The 25,243-nt window shown below is 44.6% G+C and overlaps 1 protein-coding gene across 1 annotated transcript in view; it reads right to left on the reverse strand.

The window, feature by feature from the left end:
• The window catches only part of DNAJC4 (DnaJ heat shock protein family (Hsp40) member C4), a 70,601-nt gene that overhangs the window by 10,799 nt on the left and 34,559 nt on the right, over positions 1–25,243 (reverse strand). Inside the window, exon 3 of the mRNA XM_075837261.1 lies at positions 22,660–22,753. Coding sequence (XP_075693376.1) covers positions 22,660–22,753 — 94 coding nt within the window. The remainder of the gene's footprint in view (positions 1–22,659; positions 22,754–25,243) is intronic.

A 25,243-nucleotide genomic window follows, 5' to 3' on the forward strand; every position in this document is an offset into this window, starting at 1 on the left:
TTCCATCAACGTACCCTTCTAATGGATGAAGAGCTGTCTTTTGTTGATGACTGAAAAATCTGTTCTCTTAACTTAATAAGACTTTTATCCATGCAGTTAAGTTAGTTTTCTGACAAAATTGCATTGAAAAGAATGGTGCTCAGACTGAGCACCATATTTATCAAGATCCCGACAATTTTAGAAAAAGTGAGACCTGCAAGTCCCACACCATGTAACCTATTTACAAAAGATTTCCACTACTTTTTGATACAACTTGGCTTAGTTTAGTAGCTGTGCTGTATTCCACAATTGGCAATGTACGAGCACTGCTCCAGTATAGGAATTACAATGATAGGAATTACCTTATTACCTTATAGATATATCTGTCAAACTTAAAAGTAGATAATCTCTCACATGGCATTCGATGATAGGAATTACCTTATTATGATAGGAATTGTCTTCCAATGATAGGAATTACCTTATTACCTTATAGATATATCTGTCAAACTTAAAAGTAGATAATCTCTCACATGGCATTCGATCCTACGTGCAGAAGTTCAAAAAATACCCTTGTTGATATGGATCAGTATGCTGGCACAGTTTCTAGGACCACTTTCCTGCAAAGTTAGTGTATAAATCTACCAACCACAAGAGAGTCTTTAAAAGTAATGTATCACCTATATTTTCTTTTTACTAATTAAAACCAGATAGTGAAATATATTCTTTTTTTCTAATCTATTTTCAGATTTTTTTTTAAATTAGATCTTCTGTTTATGATTATGAAGAACGTCATCTTGCCTGAGCTTCTGTTAACAGCATTCAGAGATATTCTTTACAGCTATCACATGGACCATAGGTAACACTAGTCTGGAGAAGATCCATTGACTTCTACAGGAGTGTCGTGCAGAGGTCATTGTGCAGGAAGGGAGAGGAGATGTGTTCATCATATAATGTCAATGGTGGATCTTGTGTTATCTATATAAAAGTGTTCCCTTAGGGCCCATTCACACGAAGGGGAATAATGTCCGTGTGCTGCGCGTGGAAATCACACGCAGCACCCGGACCCATTGATTGCAATGGGGCCCTTCACACATGCGTGAGTATTCACGCAGCGAGGGTTCGCTGCATGAAACTCACTACATGTCCTATATTGGTGCGTTTTCATGCACCTACGCGCCCATTGAAGTCAATGGGTGCGTGAAAACCACGCACCGCACACATATGCATATCCGTGTGCGGTGCGTGATTTGCGGATCAATTCAATTGAAAAAAAAAAAGATGCGCTTTGCGAGTGCGTGAATGCCACTCGCAAAGCACACTGATGCATAACGCAGCACACATGGACCAGATTCACATGCGTTTTTCACACGCGTGAATCTGATACGCTCGTGTGAATGTAGTCTAAATTGTAATCCTGCTTGTGATAATGAGATGACTGCTGGGAAGTGATCTCTACAGAACAGGAAGTGTCAGTCTATTGTGAGGCTCAGTGGCCAGAGTGAAAACTGAAAATTATTATGATTTTATTTAATATAGATAACGACTTGAATTTTTTTTTTCTTGAAAAAAAACAAAACATCACCACAAATTCTTATAAAATAGGTTTAACATAAAAACTTGATTCAAACAATAGATCATTTTCTGTTGACACATTCTCTTTGAGAGCCATAAAGCAATACACAACATAAACACATCCAAACAGGTTATTTTAAGTAGCAGTCTGCTTTAGATTGTCCTTTAAATGACCTATTAATGTAGTGGGTCTCACAATCTTACTTGAATTGTAAAATGATTCTGTTCAATACACTGGGGAACAAAAACGTATGCAACCACACCAAGTTGAGTTGAACAAATATGACAAATCTTTAAATTTTGGGAGCATTTAAAAAAACAAACAAACCCAGAATCTTTGCTTTTATCACATTTATGTGAAGTTAGAGAGACATAATAAGAGTGGATCAGACACACCTCTAGATGTTCTTGGAGGGGGAAACCGATCAAAATTTATGACAACAGTTGCTTATAGAAAAACTGAATTCTTTCCGAAGGAATGATGGGGGATGTATATAAACTAATGTTATCCTAATTTACTTATCACTGGAGATCACAGTCATGATAAGGAGTACTAGCCTTTGCTATTTTATTAACACTTCCACTGCCATGTTCATTGTCCCTCGACTAAAACCCCAATTCTCCAACAAGTGCAGTGCAGGTTTATACTACAGCTAGAAGCTGAAGTAGAAATCTCACAGTGAAATATCGTCTGCATTATTAACCACATTATGCAGACTTTAGTTAAAGCGAACCTGTCACCTCTCCTGACATGTTTATTTTAGTAAATACTTGTATTTCCCCTGAAATTACAATTCTGGAAAATATTTCTTAGAACTCTGCATTGAGCCATTTTTCTTTTATTCCCCCTCGAAATGTTGAATAAATTGACAACTGGGTGTTTCTATTCCTCTTGTCAAAAGGGGTGTATCCCTACACAGTCTCACTGTCAGCACTGATTGGACATTGCCAGTTTGACGTTTCTAGGAGGAATAACAGAGGATTGGAGAGTTCTAAGAAAAGATGCTCTAGAACTATTTCATGCAAATAGAACTAAATTCAGTCTCATTGACAGGAATGGCAGGGCCCTAACAAACAGACAACCACCAATTAATGTTTTATGACCTATCCTATTGATAATCAAAAAGTTCTGACCCCAGATTTTAATAATGCTTAAAGTCTTTGTTTAATGAATATCAAGATATTGTAATCCACATAATCAGTGTGAACCTTGCTCAGATCAAATTGCCCATAGAAATAGAATATATACTTAAAGGAAACGTTATACCTACGTTTTTTCTTATTAACTAAACCAGATACTGCTAAAAAAAAAATGTCACCGTCATTATTTTCTGATTGTACATTTTTTGTATTTTATTTTCTGGACATGCAACCATCTTGCCTGAGCTGCTCCTCTGCTCTGTGAGCAGCAGTGCATTGATTTGCTTTACAGCAGTCACACGGACAAATCAAAACAGATAAGTTGACTAATTGACTTCTATGGGAGAGTTGTGTGTGCACGCTCTGTGACCGGTCCAGTCACAGTGCAGGGAGGAGGAGAGCTGTCCCCATCACCTATTGTCAGAGGTGTGATCAGGGGCGCAGCTAGGGGGTGGGGGGTAGGCGGGGCATGTGCCCCGGGCGCAACTTAGAGGGGGGCGCCAGCGCCACCTCCTCCTGCACTATAATTGTACCTGTGTCTATACGACACAGGTACAATTAGAAGCAATGAATGGCCGGGTACGTTCCGTGCCCAGCTATTCAGCGCTTTTGTACCAGTGAAGCGACTGGTACCTTTTGTACCAGTGAAGCTTCCGTCGATGAAAGGCGCTGAATGACAGGCAAAGTCATCCTGCCCAGACAATCAGCGCCTTTCATAGACGCTTCGTTCAACCCCCAGGGGACCTGCGCAGAAGAGAGCAGGTCTCCATTGCTGCCGGCCAGCGTGGGAACGGGATTAAGGTGAGTTTGAATAGCTTTTCTTTTTTTATTGTAATAAAAAAGTGTGTGGCTGTATCTACAGGGGGGGGCTTTATCTATGGGGGGGGGGGACTTTATCTACATGAGGGGGGGGGGCTTTATCTATGAGGGGGCTTTATCTACACGCGGGGGGAGGGGGCTTTATCTACGGGGGGTGTCTATCTACAGGGGGGGCTATATGCTAGGATGGGCTATCTATGGAGCACCATATACAGGGGTGGGTGATCTATGGAGCACTATATACAGGGGTGGGTCATCTATGGAGCACTATATACAGGGGTGGGCTATATCTACAGGGGGGCTATATAGCCCCCCTGTAGATATAGCCCACCCCTGTATATAGCCCCCTGTAGATATAGCCCACCCCTGTATATAGTCCCCCTGTAGATATAGCCCACCCCTGTATATAGTATCCCACAAATCGCTCCCCCTATAGTGCTCCACAGAAAGCCCACCCCTGTATATAGTGCTCCACAGATAGCCCACCCCTGTATATACTATATACAGGGGTGGGCTATCTGTGGAGCACTATATACAGGGGTGGACTATATGTGGAGCGCTATATACAGGGGTGGGCTACATCTACAGGGGGGCTATATACAGGGGTGGGCTTTCTGTGGAGCACTATAGGGGGAGCTATTTGTCGGATACTATATACAGGGGTGGGCTATATCTACAGGGGGACTATATACAGGGGTGGGCTATATCTACAGGGGGGCTATATACAGGGGTGGGTGATCTATGGAGCACTATATACAAGGGTGGGCTATATCTACAGGGGGACTATATACAGGGAGTGGTCATGGACACTGAAGGACTCCCCTACGGGGAAGGCCCCGGGACCGGATGGCCTGTCCCTGCCGTACTATAAAACCTATTCAGAAGTGCTCGCACCCCACTTCATCCGGGCCTTTAATTCACTCACCGAAGGGGGTTCCATTCCCAGGGACATGCTGAGGGCTCACATTACGGTCATACCCAAGGAAGGGAAGGACCCATCCCTATGCCAGAGTTACCGTCTTATCATTGGTCTTCCGGACTTTGTCTCCTATCATCACGCCTCCCACTTGACACGAATCTTAGACTGGTTCCGGCACGGCGGGACGAAGGAATGGGTGTCTATGGAACAGGTGTTTATGTCTATCCCATTGCAGGCTCTGCCGTGGTTGGGCAGACATGTTCCCAGGGTCGCGCGGTTACACCCGACAATCGGCCCCACTCTGGCAGCCGCAGCGCGGGTGTTTACTCGGGCAGAGATCTCGCCGTCCCCCACCCCGCTATTCCTGATCTTGGGCAACCCTGCCTTTCCACCGGGACTGGATAGCGGTCCATTCCAAGTATGGTTGCGGGCGGGTAAGGGGCAGGCCCGACAATTTCAGCAGGAGGGGAGGTGGATGAAGAGTGATCAAATTCAAGCCCTGTCAGACCCCGTCCCTTTCTCGGCATGGCAGGTTACCCAGTTGCGACATTTCCTAGCGTCCCTAGAACATCCTAGAGAGCAATTGCGAGACTGCTCCGCGTTTGAACTCCTGTGCACCGGCACAGGCACGATCCGACATGCTTTATCCAGAATCTATGTGTTCTTGATCTCGCCCACCAACCTGCCGCCACCCCCGTACTTGCTCTCCTGGGAGAGGGATCTGGGCGAAACATTTACACCTGAACAACAAGACCGCATGTTCACCATGACACATAAGTCCTCCATGGCCAGCAGATTCCAAGAGGCAGGGTTTAAGATATTGTCCCGTTGGTACAGGGTGCCTTCCAGATTGCATGCTATGATGCCGGCGGCCTCGCCATTATGCTGGAGATGTGGGGACCAGGTGGGTACAATCCTGCATATTTTCTGGGACTGCCCACTCCTGACTGGGTTCTGGTCCGAGGTGTGGCGCATTTCCTCAAAGTTTACGGATTACCTTCTGCCGAGATCCCCGGGCCTCTTCCTGCTTCATCTGTGTGGGGTCCCACTACCAGTGTATAGACGTTCAGTAGTTAGCCACCTGGTAAACGCGGCTAGGGCATGTGTTCCTGCACTGTGGAGACAGTCTGTCCTCCGACGGTGGGCATGTGGTTCGGCAAGATCCAGGAAATCATGAGAATGGAGGACCTCACGGCATCAATGAAGGGGACTCATGCCTCCTTCCTAAAAACATGGCGTGAATGGATTAGTTTCCAAACGACCGAGGAATATAAAATCATCATGGCCTCGTGAATTCCTGTCTAGATCCGGAATGTCAGGTCAGCTCCCCCCCTCCCCTTCTTGTTTTCTCACTCCCTATTTTCTATTCTTTCTTTCTTTACTAACTGGCCTCTCCTCCTTTCTGTCTCTGTTGCTCTCTTTAATGCTCTTATGCACATTTAGGACATATCATGCACGGCTGCGGGTACAGGGTGCATACCGGAGTTTTCTTACATAAGTGTTTTCAGCGTCATGGTATTCTCAGGTGAACTCATGTGTTGATGTGAGGCTGATAACTGACCAGTGATTTGTATGATTTTCAATGCCATTTTTGCACTATGTTGTGTATATTATTTGTACAAATTGTGATATAAAATAACAAAATGATAAATAAAAGAATTTTAAAAAAAACAAAAAAAAAAAAAACTATATTGCTTGTAAAATGTACAAATGTTTTTATGCTCGAGTTACATAAAAAGAAATGTAGCAGACTTAAAAGAAAAAAATTGCTCCTCTATACGGGCATGACGATGCCTGACGAAGACCACAGTGCGTGCTCGAAATGCGTTGCAGCACAGTCCTTTTATTGTTTTAAAAGCATATAGAATAAAATCGTTTGTTAAACTATGACGATTTTTGTGGAAATATCATCCCATTCACACCTGAGCGCCCGTATAGAGGAGCAATTTTTTTATTTTAAGTCTGCTTTATTTCAAAACCACAAGGAAAGGAATTCCTGAGATGAATTCACTCGATGCGGTTATGGCTCCAGAGGCAAGCACAGTGTGATCAAGCATCTACAAGCTACAAAGTTAAGTTGTGCTAGCGACATTGCACAACCTACTAAGGTGAGCTCTATTCTTATCAGCACAAATTGTTTTTTAGATCTGAAGTTATCACCTTAGAGGAGCTAAGAATAAAAAGAAATGTGGAAAATAAATGACACGTCATTGATTGGTAGAGAAAACAAACACGGCGAGGGGGAAGGAGATGTCGGGAAAGAGGTTGGGGTGGGGGGGGCGCCAAACTGAATCTTTGCTCCGGGTGCTGGAGAATCTAGCTACGCCTCTGGGTGTGATTATATGTTTTTTTTTTTATATAAACAATGCCATGGAAAATTATTAAAACATCACAAAAATTATTTTAAAAATATGTTTAACATGACTTAAACAATAGGTCATTTTCTGATGATGAATTTCCTTTTTGCGGTTAATGTGACTACACTTGCAGTAGGAGAAGGCCCGTCTCCTTAGACAGAAAATGTTCAAGCTTATTATCTGGATTGCTATACCTTGAACATCACAAAAACAGGATTTTTGTACTTACCAGTAAAATCCCTTTCTCATTGAATTCACTGGGGGACACAGTACCATGGGTATACGCCGCTGTCACTAGGAGGCTCACACTAGGTAAATATAAACAAAATGTGTGGCTCTGCCCAGTGGGCTAAACCCTCTGCTGAGCAATCAGCTCCTAAGTTTGTACCAAGAGCAGTAGGAGAGCAAAAAAGTTTTAACACAATATGTTTCCAATGAGAAAAGCAACCTTAAGAAGCCCAAAAAACATAATCATTAAAGAAATAGGACGGGACCTCGGTCCCTCAGTGAATTCAACGAGAAGAGGATTTTACTGGTAACTACAAAAATCCTGTTGTTTTCTCGTTAAAGACGAGACACAGTACCATGGGACGTCCTAAAGCAGTCTTTTATGAAGGGAAACAAGAATCACAGCCATGCGAGCAACCTAAACCACGGATGCTTGCAACACCATCTTACCCAAAATGGCATCGGGAGAAGCCAAAGAATCAATCCGGTAAAACGGATGTAATGAAGACCAGGTGGCGACTTAACAGACCTGAAGGGCAGAAGTCTTATGCCGCACCGCCCAGGAGGCCCCAACTGGCCTAGTAGAATGAGCAGTGATCCGGAAGGGAGGTTCCATACCCTTAGCAGAATAGGCCTTTTTAACCCCTTCCCGACATTTGCCGTACATGTACGTCATGGAAAGCATTGACTTCCCGCATCTTGCCGTACATGTACGCCAAATGCAGAAGGGGTTACCGTATCAAAAATAAAAGTTTTAAAGTAAAGATGGCTGCTGTTCATAACAGCAGGACATCTGTACACGATGCCCAGGGGGGTGTCGCCTCCCCCCCGCATCGGCGATCGCCGCCATTGGCCGTTCAATTCAGACCGGCCAATTGCGGCTGTTTGCGGCTTTTGCAAATCACTGTGCCACAGGGCACAGTGATATGGTGGTGATTGGTGCTGTCTAGGAAAGCACCAATGACTACCATGTTCCATATAAAAAATGGCGGTGATGCCAGCCCCCAGATCGCTATGGTTGGTCGGTCAGCACCGACCGACCAATCGCAGCCATGGCGGGTGTTTGAAACACCTTACACCAGCCCTGCCCACCTCATTCCGGTTAGGAACGGTGAGCAGAGCTGGTGTGACCGTCTGTGAAGCCAACTTACCGAATCTGAGGCCTTCTGTGCTGCGATCCTGCTGTGACGTCTTCATCCGACTGCTTCCTGCAGAAGAGTGAACCGTCATCATCATCAACTGTGCTGCTGCTGATTTTTTTTTTTTTTTAGCAGCAGCACTTGTTTTTTTTCCTAAACTTCTTATCCCTGTACCCTCCCCCCCCATCCCACCCTCCCCCTCTTTCCCTTTTTACGTCCTGCGTCCGCCGAGTGTGGATCAGTGACCGCCATCACTGACCGCCAATTTTTGGCACAGGACTTCCTTTTTTTTTGTATTTTTGCACCTCCCTGTGTGCGCCCTGCGGCCACTGAGTGCTGATCAGTGACCGCCATCACTGATCAGCATCCGTGGCAATTTTTTTTATTTTTTGGCCTTTTTTATTACTGCACCTTTTTTTTGCGTGCGCCCTGCGGCTACTGAGTGCTGAGTCTAATAATCAGCCTCAGTGGTAATTTGTTTACGCAGGTTTTTTTTTGGCCTTTTTTTCTTCATTTTATAAAACTGTAAAAAAAAAAAAGAGTAGCATTAGAGTAGCGGACGTTTACTGACGTCCGTTTTGTAAAAAAAGATATATAGCAGAAGTTCTAGCTATATATTTTTTTATACAGTTTGAATAAATTGACTTCTTATAGTTAGCGTCCATTTAGTGACGGACATTTAGTTCGTTCACTAAATTTTTGATAGTGTAGCGACAGTTAGTATAAATTTATAGCGTTATAGTCAGCGTCCGTTTAGTGACGGACATTCAGTTTTTTTTAACTGAAGTTCGTTCACTAAATTTTTGATAGCGTAGCGACAGTTTTAGTATAAATTTACATCTTATAGTCAGCGTCCGTTTAGTGACGGACATTCAGTTTTTTTTTAACTGAAGTTCGTTCACTAAATTTTTGATAGCGTAGCGACAGTTAGTATAAATTTATAGCGTTATAGTCAGCGTCCGTTTAGTGACGGACATTCAGTTTTTTTTAACTGAAGTTCGTTCACTAAATTTTTGATAGCGTAGCGACAGTTTTAGTATAAATTTACATCTTATAGTCAGCATCCGTTTAGTGACGGACATTCAGTTTTTTTTTAACTGAAGTTCGTTCACTAAATTTTTGATAGCGTAGCGACAGTTAGTATAAATTTATAGCGTTATAGTCAGCGTCCGTTTAGTGACGGACATTCAGTTTTTTTTAACTGAAGTTCGTTCACTAAATTTTTGATAGCGTAGCGACAGTTTTAGTATAAATTTACATCTTATAGTCAGCGTCCGTTTAGTGACGGACATTCAGTTTTTTTTTAACTGAAGTTCGTTCACTAAATTTTTGATAGCGTAGCGACAGTTTTAGTATAAATTTATAGCGTTATAGTCAGCGTCCGTTTAGTGACATACATTCAGTTTTTTTTAACTGAAATTTGTTCACTAAATTTTTGATAGCGCAGCGACACAGTTGTAGCTCAGTTTTTTTTACAGTTCTATATTGAACGTTCAATAAATTTCTTTCTCCTAAATTTTTCTTATTCTTCTCTTCTTTTTCTTTTTTTTTTCCTATAAATTTCATATTACATGTGTAAAAGCACAACATACAAAACCACCTCTATAAAGAGTATTACACGTGTTGAAGCACTACATACCCCCCTAATAAAAATGGCCCAATCATCTCAAAGGCTCTACTCCGCTGAGGAGGCATACGCCATCCTGGCCTCTGACACTGAATCGGCCAGCGAGGGAGAAGAGGAAATTGCCCCATTCATCTTGACCTCATCATCCTCATCCAGTGATGAGGAACCCCCGCAAAGACGCCCCAGGACATCAGCTGAGGCAACCCCCCAAATGAGCGATACCCTGTGGAACCCACCCCCTGATAATTATGAGCCTCACATTCCAGATTTCACAGGGAGCTCAGGAATTCTATTTGAGACTGTAGGCCTCGCAGAAATTCACTATTTCAAGCTGTTTTTCACTGAGGATTTTGTTAATGTAATGGCGGCCCAAACAAATTTATATGCCCAACAATTTTTAGCCCAAAATCCCACGTCATCATTTGCTAGGTGGACCCCCATAGAGGCAGCGGAGATGATGAAATTTTGGGGCCTTGTCCTACATATGGGCCTAGTAAAAAAAACAGAGATTAGGCAATACTGGAGTGCGGACATTTTATACAGCACCCCATTATACCGCATGGCAATGACCCGGGCACGATTTGAAATTATTCTGAAATTTTTGCATTATAATGATAATGCACAGTGCCCGCCCCGTGATGACCCCACATACGACCGCCTATTCAAAATCAGGCCAATGATTGATTATTTCTGCACCAAATTTCAGGAAGTGTACACCCCCGAAAAGAACATAGCAATAGACGAGTCCCTTGTACATTTTAAGGGGAGACTAAAATTCCGCCAATACCTGCCAAGCAAGAGGGCGAGGTATGGAATTAAAATGTACAAGCTGTGCGAGAGCAGCTCAGGGTACACCTACAGGTTTCGGGTTTATGAAGGGAAGGACACCAGGATAGAACCTCCAGAATGCCCCCCTGTCCTGGGAGTTAGTGGAAAAATAGTGTGGGACTTGATGCACCCACTGCTGGACCAGGGTTATCACCTTTACGTGGATAACTTCTATACCAGCATCCCACTATTTAAATGCCTCTCCACCAGAAGTACTGTAGCATGCGGCACCGTGCGCAAAAATCAGAGAGGCCTCTCTAAAACTCTGATTGGGCAACCCCTAAGAAAAGGAGAAAGCAGGGCACTACACAGCGATAACTTGTTGCTGGTCAAGTATAAGGACAAGAGGGACGTCCTTATGTTGACCACAATACACGGTAGTGGCATCACCCCTGTCCCTGTCCGAGGTAGCACCACAATGACCCCCAAGCCAGACTGCATCCTCAGCTACAATAAGTACATGGGAGGTGTTGATCTCTCTGATCAAGTACTGAAGCCGTACAGTGCCATGCGTAAAACAAAGGCGTGGTACAAAAAGCTGGCCGTGCACGTGGTACAGATGGCATTGTATAACGCTTACGTGCTATACCGATGTGCAGGCCGGACAGGGACATTCCTTCAGTTTCAAGAAGCGGTTATCAAGGCCCTTGTATTTGGGGACCAGGAAGGGGAGAGCCCCAGTACTTCTAGAAACGATGGTCCACGTATTGTACCAGGGCAACACTTTCCTGGCGAAATCCCCCCCACTGGTAAAAAGGGAAGGAGCCAAAAAAGGTGTAAAGTGTGTTACAACAGAGGGAGAAGACGAGACACAACTTATCATTGTGAAACCTGTCCCGACAAACCTGGCCTGTGCATAAAAGAGTGCTTCAAAGTTTATCACACATCCATGGATTTTAATTGAAACATTTTTTTAAATGCTCACTATACCCCTAGATAATTTACTCAAGGGGTGTAGTTTCCAAAATGGGGTCACTTGTGGGGGGTTTCCACTGTTTTGACCCCTCAGGGGCTTTGCAAATGCGACATGGCCACCGCAAACCATTCCAGTTACATTTGAACTCCAAATGGTGTTCTTTCCCTTCTGAGCCCTGCCGTGTGTCCAAACAGCCGTTTATGACCACATGTGGGGTACTGTTTTACTCGGGATAAACTGCTCTACAAATGTTGTGGTGCTTTTTCTCCTTTAGTCCTTGTGGGAATGAAAAAAAAATTTGCTAAACCTACGTTTTATTGGTTAAAATTTACATTTTCATGTTCTCGGCCTACTTCCAATAAATTCAGCAAAAAGCCTGTGGGGTCAAAATGCTCACTATACCCCTAGATAATTTACTCAAGGGGTGTAGTTTCCAAAATGGGGTCACTTGTGGGGGGGTTCCACTGTTTTGACCCCTCAGGGGCTTTGCAAATGCGACATGGCCACCGCAAACCATTCCAGTTACATTTGAACTCCAAATGGTGTTCTTTCCCTTCTGAGCCCTGCCGTGTGTCCAAACAGCCGTTTATGACCACATGTGGGGTACTGTTTTACTCGGGATAAACTGCTCTACAAATGTTGTGGTGCTTTTTCTCCTTTAGTCCTTGTGGGAATGAAAAAAAAATTTGCTAAACCTACGTTTTATTGGTTAAAATTTACATTTTCATTTTCACTGCCTACTTCCAATAAATTCTGCAAAAAGCCTGTGGGGTCAAAATGCTCACTATACCCCTAGATAATTTACTCAAGGGGTGTAGTTTCCAAAATGGGGTCACTTGTGGGGGGGTTCCACTGTTTTGACCCCTCAGGGGCTTTGCAAATGCGACATGGCCACCGCAAACCATTCCAGTTACATTTGAACTCCAAATGGTGTTCTTTCCCTTCTGAGCCCTGCCGTGTGTCCAAACAGCCGTTTATGACCACATGTGGGGTACTGTTTTACTCGGGATAAACTGCTCTACAAATGTTGTGGTGCTTTTTCTCCTTTAGTCCTTGTGAAAATGAAAAAGAATTAGCTAAACCTACGTTTTATTGGGAAAAATGTAGATTTTCATTTTCACATCCTACTTCCAATAATTTCTGCAAAAAATCTGTGGGGTCAAAATGCTCACTATACCCCTAGATAATTTCCTCAAGGGGTGTAGTTTCCAAAATGGGGTCACTTGTGGGGGGTTTCCACTGTTTTGTGCCCTCAGGGGCTTTGCAAATGCGACATGGCCTCCGCAAACCATTCCTGCTAAATTTGAGCTCCAAAAGCCAAATGGGGTTCCTTCCCTTCTAAGCCCTGCCGTGTGTCCAAACAGCAGTCTATGATCAAATGTGGGGTACTGTTTTACTCGGGACAAACTGCTCTACAAATGTTGTGGTGCTTTTTCTCTTTTAGTCCTTGTGAAAATGAAAAAAAATTAGCTAAACCTACGTTTTATTGGGAAAAATGTAGATTTTCATTTTCACATCCTACTTCCAATAATTTCTGCAAAAAATCTGTGGGGTCAAAATGCTCACTATACCCCTAGATAATTTCCTCAAGGGGTGTAGTTTCCAAAATGGGGTCACTTGTGGGGGGTTTCCACTGTTTTGTGCCCTCAGGGGCTTTGCAAATGCGACATGGCCTCCGCAAACCATTCCTGCTAAATTTGAGCTCCAAAAGCCAAATGGGGTTCCTTCCCTTCTAAGCCCTGCCGTGTGTCCAAACAGCAGTCTATGATCAAATGTGGGGTACTGTTTTACTCGGGACAAACTGCTCTACAAATGTTGTGGTGCTTTTTCTTTTTTAGTCCTTGTGAAAATGAAAAAAAATTAGCTAAACCTACGTTTTATTGGGAAAAATGTAGATTTTCATTTTCACATCCTACTTCCAATAATTTCTGCAAAAAACCTGTGGGGTCAAAATGCTCACTATACCCCTAGATAATTTCCTCAAGGGGTGTAGTTTCCAAAATGGGGTCACTTGTGGGCGGTTTCCACTGTTTTGGCACCGCAAGAGTCCTTCAAACCGGATATGGTGCCTAAAATATATTGTAATAAAAACAAGGCCCCAAAATCCTCTAGGTGCTCCTTTGCTTCGGAGGCCTGTGTTTCAGTCCATAAGCACGCTAGGGCGACATGTGGGATATTTCTAAAAACTGCAGAATCTGGCCAATAAATATTGAGTTGCATTTTTCTGGTGAAACTTTCTGTGTTACACAAAAAATGGATTCAAAATGAATTTCTGCAAAAAAAACCGAAATTTGTAAATTTCCCCTCTATATTGCTTTCATTCCTGTGAAACGTCTAAAGGGTTAAAACACTTTCTGAATGCTGTTTTGAATACTTTGAGGGGTGCAGTTTTTAAAATGGGGTGACTTTTTGGGGGTTTCTAATATATAAGGCCCTCAAAGCCACTTCAGAACTGAACTGGCCCCTGTAAAAATAGCCTTTTGAAATTTTCTTGAAAATGTGAGAAATTGCTGCTAAAGTTCTAAGCCTTGTAACGTCCTAGAAAAATAAAAGGATGTTCAAAAAATGATGCCAAACTAAAGTAGACACATGGGGGATGTTAATTAGCAACAATTTTGTGTGTTATAACTGCCTGTCTTACAAGCAGATAGCATTTTTATCAATTTAAATGTATTTTTTGCAATTTTTCACTATATTTTGGTGTTTTTCACAATTAAATACTGAATGTATCGGGCAAATTTTGCCAGTAACATAAAGTCCAATGTGTCACGAGAAAACAATCTCAGAATCGCTTGGATAGGTACAAGCATTCCGACGTTATTACCACATAAAGTGAAACATGTCAGATTTGAAAAATGAGGCTTGGTCAGGAAGGTCAAAAGTGGCTAAAGAGGGAAGGGGTTAACGGCGACACAAATCTAGCTAGCAAAGGTGGCCTTTGGTGCCAGGCCACCATTACGAGGGCCCTCAGTAACAACAAATAGGGAGTCCGTCTTCCGGAAGGACTTTGTAGCTGCAATATAGACCCGAAGAGCTCTAACGACATTCAAGCAAAGTAAGGCACGTTCTAGTGGATGACAAGGTTTAGGACAAAGCGAAGAAAGGACATTGTCTTCATTAAGATGGAAGGAGGAAACTACCTTAGGAAGGAAGGATGGCACTGGACGTAGCCCCACCTTGTACCTATGAAAAACCGTAAATGAAGGTTTGCAGGATAAAGCTGCCAGCTCAGAAACTCTACGGATAGAAGTGTTCGCCACAAGGAAGAATACCTTCCAGGATAAGATCCTGAGAGAAACTTCCTGCAAAGGTTTGAAGGGTGAAGCCTGGAGAGCGCCAAGGACCACTTTGAGGTCCCAAGGTTCCAGATAAGACCGATAAGGAGGAGCACAATATGCTACTCCCTGCAAAAAAGTCTTAATTGGGGCGTGTAAAGCCAAAATGCATTGGAAAAGAATAGATAGAGCTGGAACCTGCCCCTTTAGCCAATCTAAATCTCTGATCCAAACCGACCTGGAGAAAGGCCAGAACACGCGGGATGAAAAACGGAGGGGTATTCCAGGCCTTAATCATGGTCTGAATGACCAGAACAGAGAAACCTTTGAACTTTAAAACCGCGGTTTCAACAGCCAAGCCGTCAAACGCAGCCGAGGTAAGCAGAGTGGAACATTGGACCTTGGGAAAGGAGGTTGAGCTGCAGAGGAAGCTTCTTATAAGAGGAGCACAAGATTTGCGTACCAAGCTGTGCAAGGCCAGTCTGAGGCGACCAGAATGTCTGGGATTCCTGCATCCTTGACCCTTTTCAACACTCGAGGCAGGAGTGGAAGGAGAGAAAAAAGATAAAGGAGGTTAAAAAGGCTCGGTCACTAGTTTAATAATGCCCCATCTCCTAGCTATTCTAATAAGCGCTGTCACACTAAAAATGCTAGTGAAAATTCTGTCCCAAAAAGTTATTTTAAAAATTATGTTTTTTCTAAATATGAAAATAAGCCTTTATTAGACAACTGGGAGGTAAGAGCAGCGATTCTCCTGAGTTGCAGCTACCTCACAGCTTCTGACGCTGTCCTATAAGCATGAAGCAGCTTCTCACACAGTACGAGAGACAGTCTAGAGCAGGGGTCTCAAACTCAGCCGGGTAAATGGGCCACACATAGAATAAATGAGAAGTTGATACTTTCAAATTTGATAGAATACAAAAGTATTGTTAATCAATTATTATAATACTACATTACTATCTCAATACTACATTGTTATAATACTACATTACTATAATAGCTCTAGGTTTAAACTTAATGGCAATTTGCGAGTTTACTCCACGTGCTCATTTTAACAATCCAGTTTAAGGCCCTGTTCGTACTGAGTTTTTTTTGCAGGCATAAAAATCAGATTTTGACCTGCCTGCACGTTTGCTGCGTTTTTCGGCCGCGGCAAAAAACGCAGCGAAAAACGCTTTCTCTGCCTCCCATTGATGTCAATGGGAGGTCAGAGACGGAAACGCCCGAAGAAAGGGAATGCCGCTTCTTTTTCCTGCCTGTGTTTTTTTCCGCTCGCGGGAAAAAACCGCCTCCGCCTCTGCCTCTCATTGAAATCAATGGGAGGTGATTTTGGCAGTTTTTTGCAGTGGTCTCCAACGCGGTTTCTGCTGCAAAAACCTGTGTGAACAGAGCCATAGTGTCGCTAAATGCAGCCTGGCTAATTAGTTCACAGCATTTCGCAGACACAGGAATATCAAGATTGGGCCTCCCCTTTTTAGATAGTGCCACAGTGCCCTCTGTAGATAATGCCACAGTGCCTTCTGTAGATGCCGCAGTGCCCTCTGTAGATAATGCCACACCCTCCTAATGCCACAGTGCCCTTTGTAAATACTGCCCCCACCTTCCTAGATAATGCCAGTGTGCCCTTTGTATATAATGCCACAGTGCCCTCTGTATATAATGCCCTCCCTAGAAAATGCCACCGTGCCCTCTGTAGATAATGCCACAGTGCCCTCTGTAGATAATGCCACACACACACACCTACCTGTAGATAGCTCCATTGGGGCTCCCTCTAGGAGTGGAATCCCCAGACAGAGCGTTTCCGACACTTAGGCCGGGCATTCCTCTGTCAGAGGAGTCCCTGGCATCACTGCCCATAGACAGTGATGTCAGGGGATCCTCTAGGACCGGAATGCGATGTATGGGGCAGTCCCAGAGCAGAGCACTAGTATAGGCTCTGCTCCGGAATTCTGGGGAAGCCCCTGACACAATTGTCCATATATGGACAGTGATGTCAGGGACAAGTCCAAAGCCGGAGTCCCGGGCAGAGCGCTACTAGCGATCTGCCTGGGACTTCAGCTGAGCTCCTGACTTTACTGTCTATATATAGACAGAGATGTCAGAGGCTTCCCCAGCCGGACTCCCAGAGCAGAGCCACTTCTAGCACTCTGACTGGCACTCCAGCTCTTCTCCTGACATCACTGCTCATATATGGACAGTGATGTCAGGGGCTTCCTCAGAGCAGGAGTCCCGGAGCAGAGCGCTAGTATAAGCTCTGCTCTGGAACGTCATGAAGGAGCGCCGGCGCCCTGGTCTAGGGGGAAGGGGGATCACTTCAAACAGCCATATCTCGGGCTATGGACAACCTAGAACATTGGTTCCGGTGGCATATGAAAAAGTAGATTCTAATCTTGACACCAGGATTGCAGTTCTAGCTGTGACACAACCGGAGATATCGCCAGGGAAGGGGGAGAAGCTGTATGCTGAAAAGATCCACGTCCGGGAAACCCCACCGGATGCAAATGCGGAGAAAATCTCTGGATGAAGGGACCATTCTCTGGGATCCAGGCTTTCCTCGGCTCAGGTAATCCGCCTCCCAATTGTCTATTCCTGGGATGTGCACTACTGAGATTGCTGGGACATTTTATTCCACCCAACGAAGAATCTTAACGGTTTGCTTCTATACAATCCTGCTTCTTGTACCTCCCTGATGATTGATGTACGCCACTTCTGTAGAGTTGTCTGTCTGTATCCACACTGGAGGACCCTGGAGACAAGACATTCAGTGAGACAGGGCCTGGAAGATGGCCCTCAGCTCCAAGATGTTGATCTGGAGCTGAGGTTCTGGGTTGGACCAGGTGCCCTGGATATGCCCCCAGCCGGACAAACTTGCGTCCATTGTGGTGAGTTGCCAGTGGAGAGTTATGAAGGGTTATCCCTGAGAGATGTTGGGGAAAGACATCCACCACAGCAGCTCCTTCTTGACTAAAAGGGGCAGACGGATCATCAGATCTTGCAGACTTCTCACAATGAGATGGAGTCGCAAGTTGTAGGGATTGGGAATGAAATTGAGCAAATGGGACTGCCTCGAAGATTAAGACTATCGTCCCCAGGATTTTCATGCAAAAGCAGATGTAGCAAGGAGCATTCCTGCAGAGTACTGTCACTCTGTCTGAGAGGGGTGATCTTGTCCTTTGGTAAGAATACTCTGGCCACCTGCGTATCCAGGACCATCCCTATAAACTCCATTCTCCAAGAAGGATTGAGAGATAACTTGGTGCTGTTGATTAGCAATTAGCCATCCGAACTTGTGAAGACAATCCAGTGTAATGTTGAGACTGTCCAAGTTGTCCTGTTTTGAAGATGCCTTCATCAGAAGATCGCCCAAGTATGGGATAACCGCTATACCCCTGGATCTGAGTAGAGCCATGGGCGCCACCATGATCTTGGTGAAGACCCTTGGAGATATGGCCAGCCCGAAGTGAAATGCTCGGAACCTAATGCAAAGCAAGGTAAACATGAAGATAAGCATCCTTGATGTCTATTGAAGACAGGTACTGGTCAACCCCCAAGGAAACATCCACCGATTGCAAATTCCATGTGAAACCTTTGAATCTTCACCTGTCGATTGAGATGTTTTAGATCCATAATGGGACCTTTTGTAATGTGAAAATGTTTGAATAAAACATTTTGGACCCTGGAGTTGGTACTGGGAAAATTACTCCTTGATGGAGGAGGCTGTGAATGGCTTGGGAAAAAGCATGGGCCCTGGACGGGCACCGAGGAGTCGTTGACAGGAAAAAGCTGTGTGGAAGCCCGCTGTGCAAGCAGGTCTTTTGTGGGCCGCCAGGAGTTTCTGGACTGAAAGGAAGGTCTCTGTATTCGGAAGGGACGGGAGTCGTGTGAGTTCCGCCTCTGATGTGGAGCAGGGTACCGAAATTAATAAAACCACCTGAAAGTGGCTTTTGCCATAGACTCCACTTTGGCATCAACTGGATTCTTTAAGGCGGAAGCATCTGCAACCGGTAAGGTAGTATCTTTATAAAGCCGGGCCATGGGAGCATCTACGTTTGGGCGAGGTGACTATTTTATAACACACTCATCAGAGAAAGGAAACATATAGTCCGCACTCTTGGACACATGCATTTGCCAGTCAGGGTGTTTCCATGCATCAGAAAACAATTTGTCAAAAAGACCAGACCAGAGGAGGTGACCAGTGGCAATAATAACTCATTCCGAGGGGATTCAGCATGATCATCCGCAATCTTAAGTTTATCTTTCACTACCTGAATGAGATCCTTCACAGCAGGAGTGGAATCCCTTCTATTGCACTCAAACACCTAGTCGGAGAAAGATGTCTCCTGAAGAAGCTGGTTCAAATATATCTCTTGAATGAAGGACTCCTGCAGCATTTCTGTCCAAAGAGGAATCAGAGGAAGAATGATATCTTCCCTGATTTCCTGGCCCGCTTGCTGGATGCACTAGGTGAACTAGAATGGGTGCAATCCAGGGAAGAATGTCTGGGGGCCTGAACGGACTGTGGTGCCTAAGAGGGGTCAGACAATTGAGATGCTAATTGCTGAGGAAGGCGTTGTAAGGCATCCGCCGTGGCCTGAGAGAGGCGGGCAAAATTATCAACCGCCTGGGTGAGGAAAGCCGCCTATTGGGGGGCAATATGCTCACTAACCATGGGAGCTGGGGAATCCTGTGGTGGTTTTGACAGAGGAAAAAGAACACAGACTGAGTCAATCTGCTTGCATGGAAACTTTGTACTGCACCGCGTACACGCAAAATGTGTTACACTGGTGGGGGGGGGGGGGGGTGGGTCTTAGGAGCTTTGCCCTTTGAAGACATATTATGAGCCTTTTACAAAAAAAACACTATAGCAAATGGCTATCCTACCAAACCCCCGAGGTGCCGTGTCCCCCGTGAAGGAAGAAAAAGCTCAGTGTACTATGGCGTTCAATACCAGGAGATAGAGTGAAGAGTGTCCGAGTGGAACAGAAAACCGCTCCCCTCCAGCAAAACCCACGCTGCGCTGGTTGGACAGGGCGGTATGTGACTCATGGTCCCACCCTACGACCAATCAGAGCACAAAAAAAACAGTGCGGGAAAACGGCGGGGTGGCGTGGCCAGCTTGCGGCCTAGCAGAGAACGGAAGCAGGGGCCTAAATTAATGGCGCCGCCAGTGGAAAGGAACGGCTTGTAGTAAAAAACGGAAGATAATGTCTGCCAGCACATAAGTGTTAGAAACCCATTAGAAACGACACAAGACCCATTAGAAACGACAAAACCCGCTATTTATATAATGCTGTAAAGTCCGCTGGCATAGTCTGAATTGCTCCTTCCCCATCCACAGCAGCTCCCAATGGCGGGGGGGGGGGGGGAGCGACACTACTTACCTGTCAGCCTGTCACGCCTTCGGAAAACACACATGCGTAGTGTAGCTGTCCGGGATCCTCAACTGTCGGTGCAGTAATAATAGGAAACCGAATGACCAACATGGGGAACATCCACCAGAGAGGTAGGCACCCATGGAGGTGGGAAGAGCATCCGCCAAAATGGCAATCCACAGAAACAGTGGGAATTCCTTCCGCCCAGCGCCTGCAGGGGAGTCACCAAGTGGAACACACGAGGGACTCTCACCCTGCACCTGAAAAGGAAATAAAAATAAATAAAACTAAAATAAAAAAATCTAGCAGAATTGCCTGCCTCCTACGGACATAGCCCACTGGGTATAGCCATACATTTTTCTTATATTTACCTAGTGCCAGCCTCCTAGTGACCGTGGCCTGTACCCATAGTACTGTGTCCCCCTGTGAATACTTTAACGAGAAACAAAAACGTAACCATTATTGACATTTTTGCTCAGTACTTTTTGAATATTGATATTGGCCTGGGAACCTAAAGCTGACCATACGCTAGATATTTTAGATGGCTGAGAAGGCAGATTTAGACCATTTCCTGTTGAGTGTCGGGGGCCTTTACGTGACATGATCGAGTATGACAGATTCCAACCAAAGGCAGATATCTGATTTGCCATGTAGGATTTTTTAGATGTCAGGTTCATTCCTTGGAAAGTCATTCCTGCCAAATGACAGACCTCCATCCTATCAATAGAAGCCAAGGCCACAATCACCAGGCAGAGATTGTGATTTTACCTTATGGCTTTGTCGTCCAAACTACCAACCTTCATAGACCAATCAACAATTCGTTAAGAAAACGCAGGTTTCGTATATAGCAGCGTCAACAACTCTCTGTACCCGGGATGTTGTGATAGTTCAAGGGCCTAGATGCCTTTCTTGAAAAATATAAATTCTAGATTCTGGAGATGGGACTTTGATCCAGGGATTTATTCTGATTGCCATTTTTGGAGTAGGGGAGGAATTTTTCCCCCAATGAGGAAATTGGCATCAACCTCATGTTTTTTTTGCCTACATCTGGATCAACACGGAAGGATTACAGGTTGGACTTGATAGATCGGTGTCTTTTTTCAACCTTATCAACGATGTAACATGATAGTGATTAAAACTCAAATAGGTCAGGAAATGGGAAAAGGGGAAAGAATGTGGTCTATAGGTAAATTAATATTTAACTTTTATTGATTTGCATTAAAATTAGTTAAAAGTCACCTAGAAAAAGCCAGAATGCTGGCGAAACGCGCGTCGGGTGTTTAGCACAATTCAATACTCCTCTGGTGCAATACTTGGCCCTAGCTGTCCAAGCTCAATTGAACTCACTTTACATTCAATACGATCCTTCAAAGTGCGGCTGACAGCTGTCAGCGGCCTGCTTGTTGCTGCACGATCGTGGCTGCAGCGCGCCCCGCTGTGTCCCACAGAACAGCTGGGTGCACTTTCCCCATCCTGTCACCGCGTCCTACCTTGACTGTTGGTGATTCCCTGTGCGGTCTTCCCGGGGCTATTCTCACATTCACCTACGGGAATAGACCGCAGTTCCGCAGTACAGGACTGCTTGTCCTGCGGGGTGGCTTTGAAGTCTCAGTGTTTGAGTCCTTGCCGCTCCGCTCAGAAACCCAGTGCACACACTGGATCAGATCTGCAGGCCGACCCCGTGATACCGCTTCTCGGCTGATAGCTGAGCGCGGTTACTATATTTATTCACGACCGCTCTGACAGTGGAGTCAATCTGGAGGACGGCTCCTTTACACCGCCTCTTGGCTGACAGCTGAGTGCGGCTGCAGCACATACTACGGCCGCTCCCCACGCTGCTGCTCTGATTTCCAGGGACACCGGCATGAGGGTGCGGTTGGTTAACTAATTGTTCACACTGTACCGCAGCAACAACGCATGGCAGTGCGTTTGGCAAAGCTTGCCTCTACTCACCGCACTGTCATAACTTGACATCAATACCAATTGCAAGGCAAACTTGAATTGTTCCAGCTGTGCTGCCTGTCGATATTAACAGCGCAGTAAAGATAATCTGAGCCTGCTATATAGCAGAATCTAGCTGTCCTGAGACTGACAGATTGCCATAAATTGCAGCCTATTGGCTCTATTTAATCCGACCTGCAACGTAATTTGGCATCTAGACAGCTCAGTAATCTACGTTTTTTCACTTGAGCAATAGTGACAGCACAATCATTCATAACAATACTTCACTACACAATTCATGGCCAAAGGTATGTGAGCTTGGGGGTCACTCACACATACCAGTTTGCACCATTGGACTTTTAACTAATTTTAATGCAAATCAATAAAAGTTAAATATTAATTTACCTATAGACCACATTCTTTCCCCTTTTCCCATTTCCTGACCTATTTCAGCTTAGCTTGGTGGTGTACACCAATGTGGTCTCCTTGACACAATACATCCTTGTGAGATAGGCGATCTTCACCAATCATAGTGATTAAAACTCACCTTCTTTGACAAAGTGAAAAAGGCGTTCTTGATTTCCTCGCCTGTGGCCTTTCTTTCAACACCCAGGACTTGGTAATGGTCCTTTAAATGTGACCTAAAACAGTATTTAAAAACAAAATTAAAAAAAAGAATTAACCATTAGATATAAATATATATCTGTTGCAAAACTGTCACGTCGACTTCAATTTTTTTTAGTCACAATCACATGTATGCAGGATTATTACAGAATATTAAAGGGAATGTATTATAAGAAAATTACATTTAAATCAGGAGATTATTCTAAACATATTTTTTTAAACGTACATCTTCAGTTCGTAGAATACTTAAATCTGTGCTTGCACACCAGTAATCTAGCACAGGCGCAGTGCATTACAATGGGAGAAGCTTATAAGCATGGTCACATCACGTTCCCCTCCATCAGCGGCCATTTTCAGGGTGAAAGTGGAGGGGCTGCCTGGGGAAGACCAGGATAACCAGGGGGTGGCACTTTAAGATTAAATAAAATGGTGCTGAACTTCTGACCAAAGTGTATTAGTAAGTGGCATATATCACCCTTACTCACGGTTTAGAAAAAATGATATGTAAAAGCGGCCAACCCTTTTAAACACACAATACGCTGGCATTTCCTTCTATCCTGCCACTCCATGATATCTGAGGGGAGGGGCTATATTCAATCTCTTACTGTATTAGTCAATGTCACTCTTATGATCATTAAAAGGCGTTGTCTCATCAGAGACAACCCCTTTCAGTTTGGAGCCACGGGTCGGGTTCCTGGCGCGGCCAGCCGACATTTCCCTTGTAGCGGCTGCTGCAGAAGAAATGTAGTAGATGAATATCCATCCATGTACTATGCAGACGGCTCAAGTCCACCAGAACAGGAGCCACTCCTGCAGAGCATCTCTCCATTCTGGTTCACAGGGAGGGGTCCCAAGCAACGTAACCATCCACCTCTATGACGTCCACATGCATTTATAGGGTATATGGACAGGGGGTGTCTTTATGAGACAACCCTTTTAACACCTATTTCTTGTAGCGATCATAAAGCACATACAACCTGATGCACTGTCAATACAGGAAGGAGGTGTGTGCCTCCAATATGGCTGCCCCCACAGAAGGTTTTAACAATAAAAAATAAATAGCGACAGCATAAAAAATAAACACGCTTTTTTAGGGCCTGTTCACACTGAGTTTTTTGACACGTTTTTTGACGCGGAAAACGCGTCGGAAAACGCGCCAAAAACGACCCAAAATAACTCCCATTGATTTCAATGGGAGACGGAGGCGTTTTTTTACCGCGAGTAAAAAAAACGCCTCGCGGCAAAAAGAAGGGACATGACCCTTCTTGATGCGGTTTCCGCGTCCAAAACCGCATTGAAAGCAATGGGGACACGTCAAAAAACACCTCGAACTAGTGAGGTGTTTTCTGACGAGTATATTGCCGAGAGTTTTGGAGGAGTTTCTTGCAGTCTCCTGCTGCTAGTCCAGCCCAGAAAGGGGCTGTCATTTCCTGTCTGCTCGTGGAGGCTGAAAAACATCGTGGACAGAACTCAGGGATACAGAAAACCGAAGTCCTGCATCCAAATACAAGTAAGTGCACTTGCTCCTATGTTCCATACATGCTATACATGTATGGAGCTGTGCATTTTTTTTTTAGAATTTTTTTTTTAATTTTTTTTTCTGATTTTTTTTTTAGATTTTTTTTTTAGATTTTTTTTTTAGATTTTTTTATTTTTAATTTTTTAATTTTGTTATGCAGTTGTTCATGTATGTCATCTCTTTTTTATTTTTTTTTAACATTTCAGGAACAGAAATGACGACAGCAGAGGTGTACCACCGAATGGACATTGATGTTGGGAAATTGATTCAAGAAGTAAGTATACTTTTTTTTTTTTAATGTGGGCCTGTTCACATCAGCGTGGTTTCCGCTGAGGGGTTCCGTCGGTGCTTTCAGTCAGGGGAACCCCTCTACGGAAAGGCAAGTGTGAAGTGGTGACAGATCCGTTGCTAATTGTTTCTGTTTGTCCCCGTTGTGCAAAGGGTTCTGTCGTTTCGACTGAACCAATACCGCAGTGTAGGGAATCCCATTAGCAACGGATCCATCAGCATTGAAGTCAATGATGATGCAAACAGAAAACAATGTTTTTTTTAATGTGGGCCTGTTCACATCAGCGTGGTTTCTGCTCAGGGGTTCCGTCGGTGCTTTCAGTCAGGGGAACCCCTCAACGGAAAGGCAAGTGTGAAGTAAGTTCCGTTTGCATCACCATTCATTTCAATGGTGACAGATCCGTTGACAGAAGGCTGTCAGGCTGGGTTCACACGACCATGTTACGTCTGTAATGTACGGAACGTATTTCAGCCGGAAGACCCGGACCGAAGACAGTGCAGGGAGCCGGGCTCCTAGCATCATAGTGATGTACGACGCTAGGAGTCCCTGCCTCGCTGCAGGACAACTGTCCCGTACTGTAATCATGATTACAGTACGGGACAGTAGTTCCACGCAGAGGCAGGGACTCCTAGTGTCGTACATCACTATGATGCTAGGAGCCCGGCTCCCTGCACTGTCTTCGGTCCGGGTCTTCCGGCC

Source organism: Rhinoderma darwinii, chromosome 9 (assembly GCF_050947455.1).
Source record: "Rhinoderma darwinii isolate aRhiDar2 chromosome 9, aRhiDar2.hap1, whole genome shotgun sequence".
Lineage (NCBI taxonomy): Eukaryota > Metazoa > Chordata > Amphibia > Anura > Rhinodermatidae > Rhinoderma > Rhinoderma darwinii.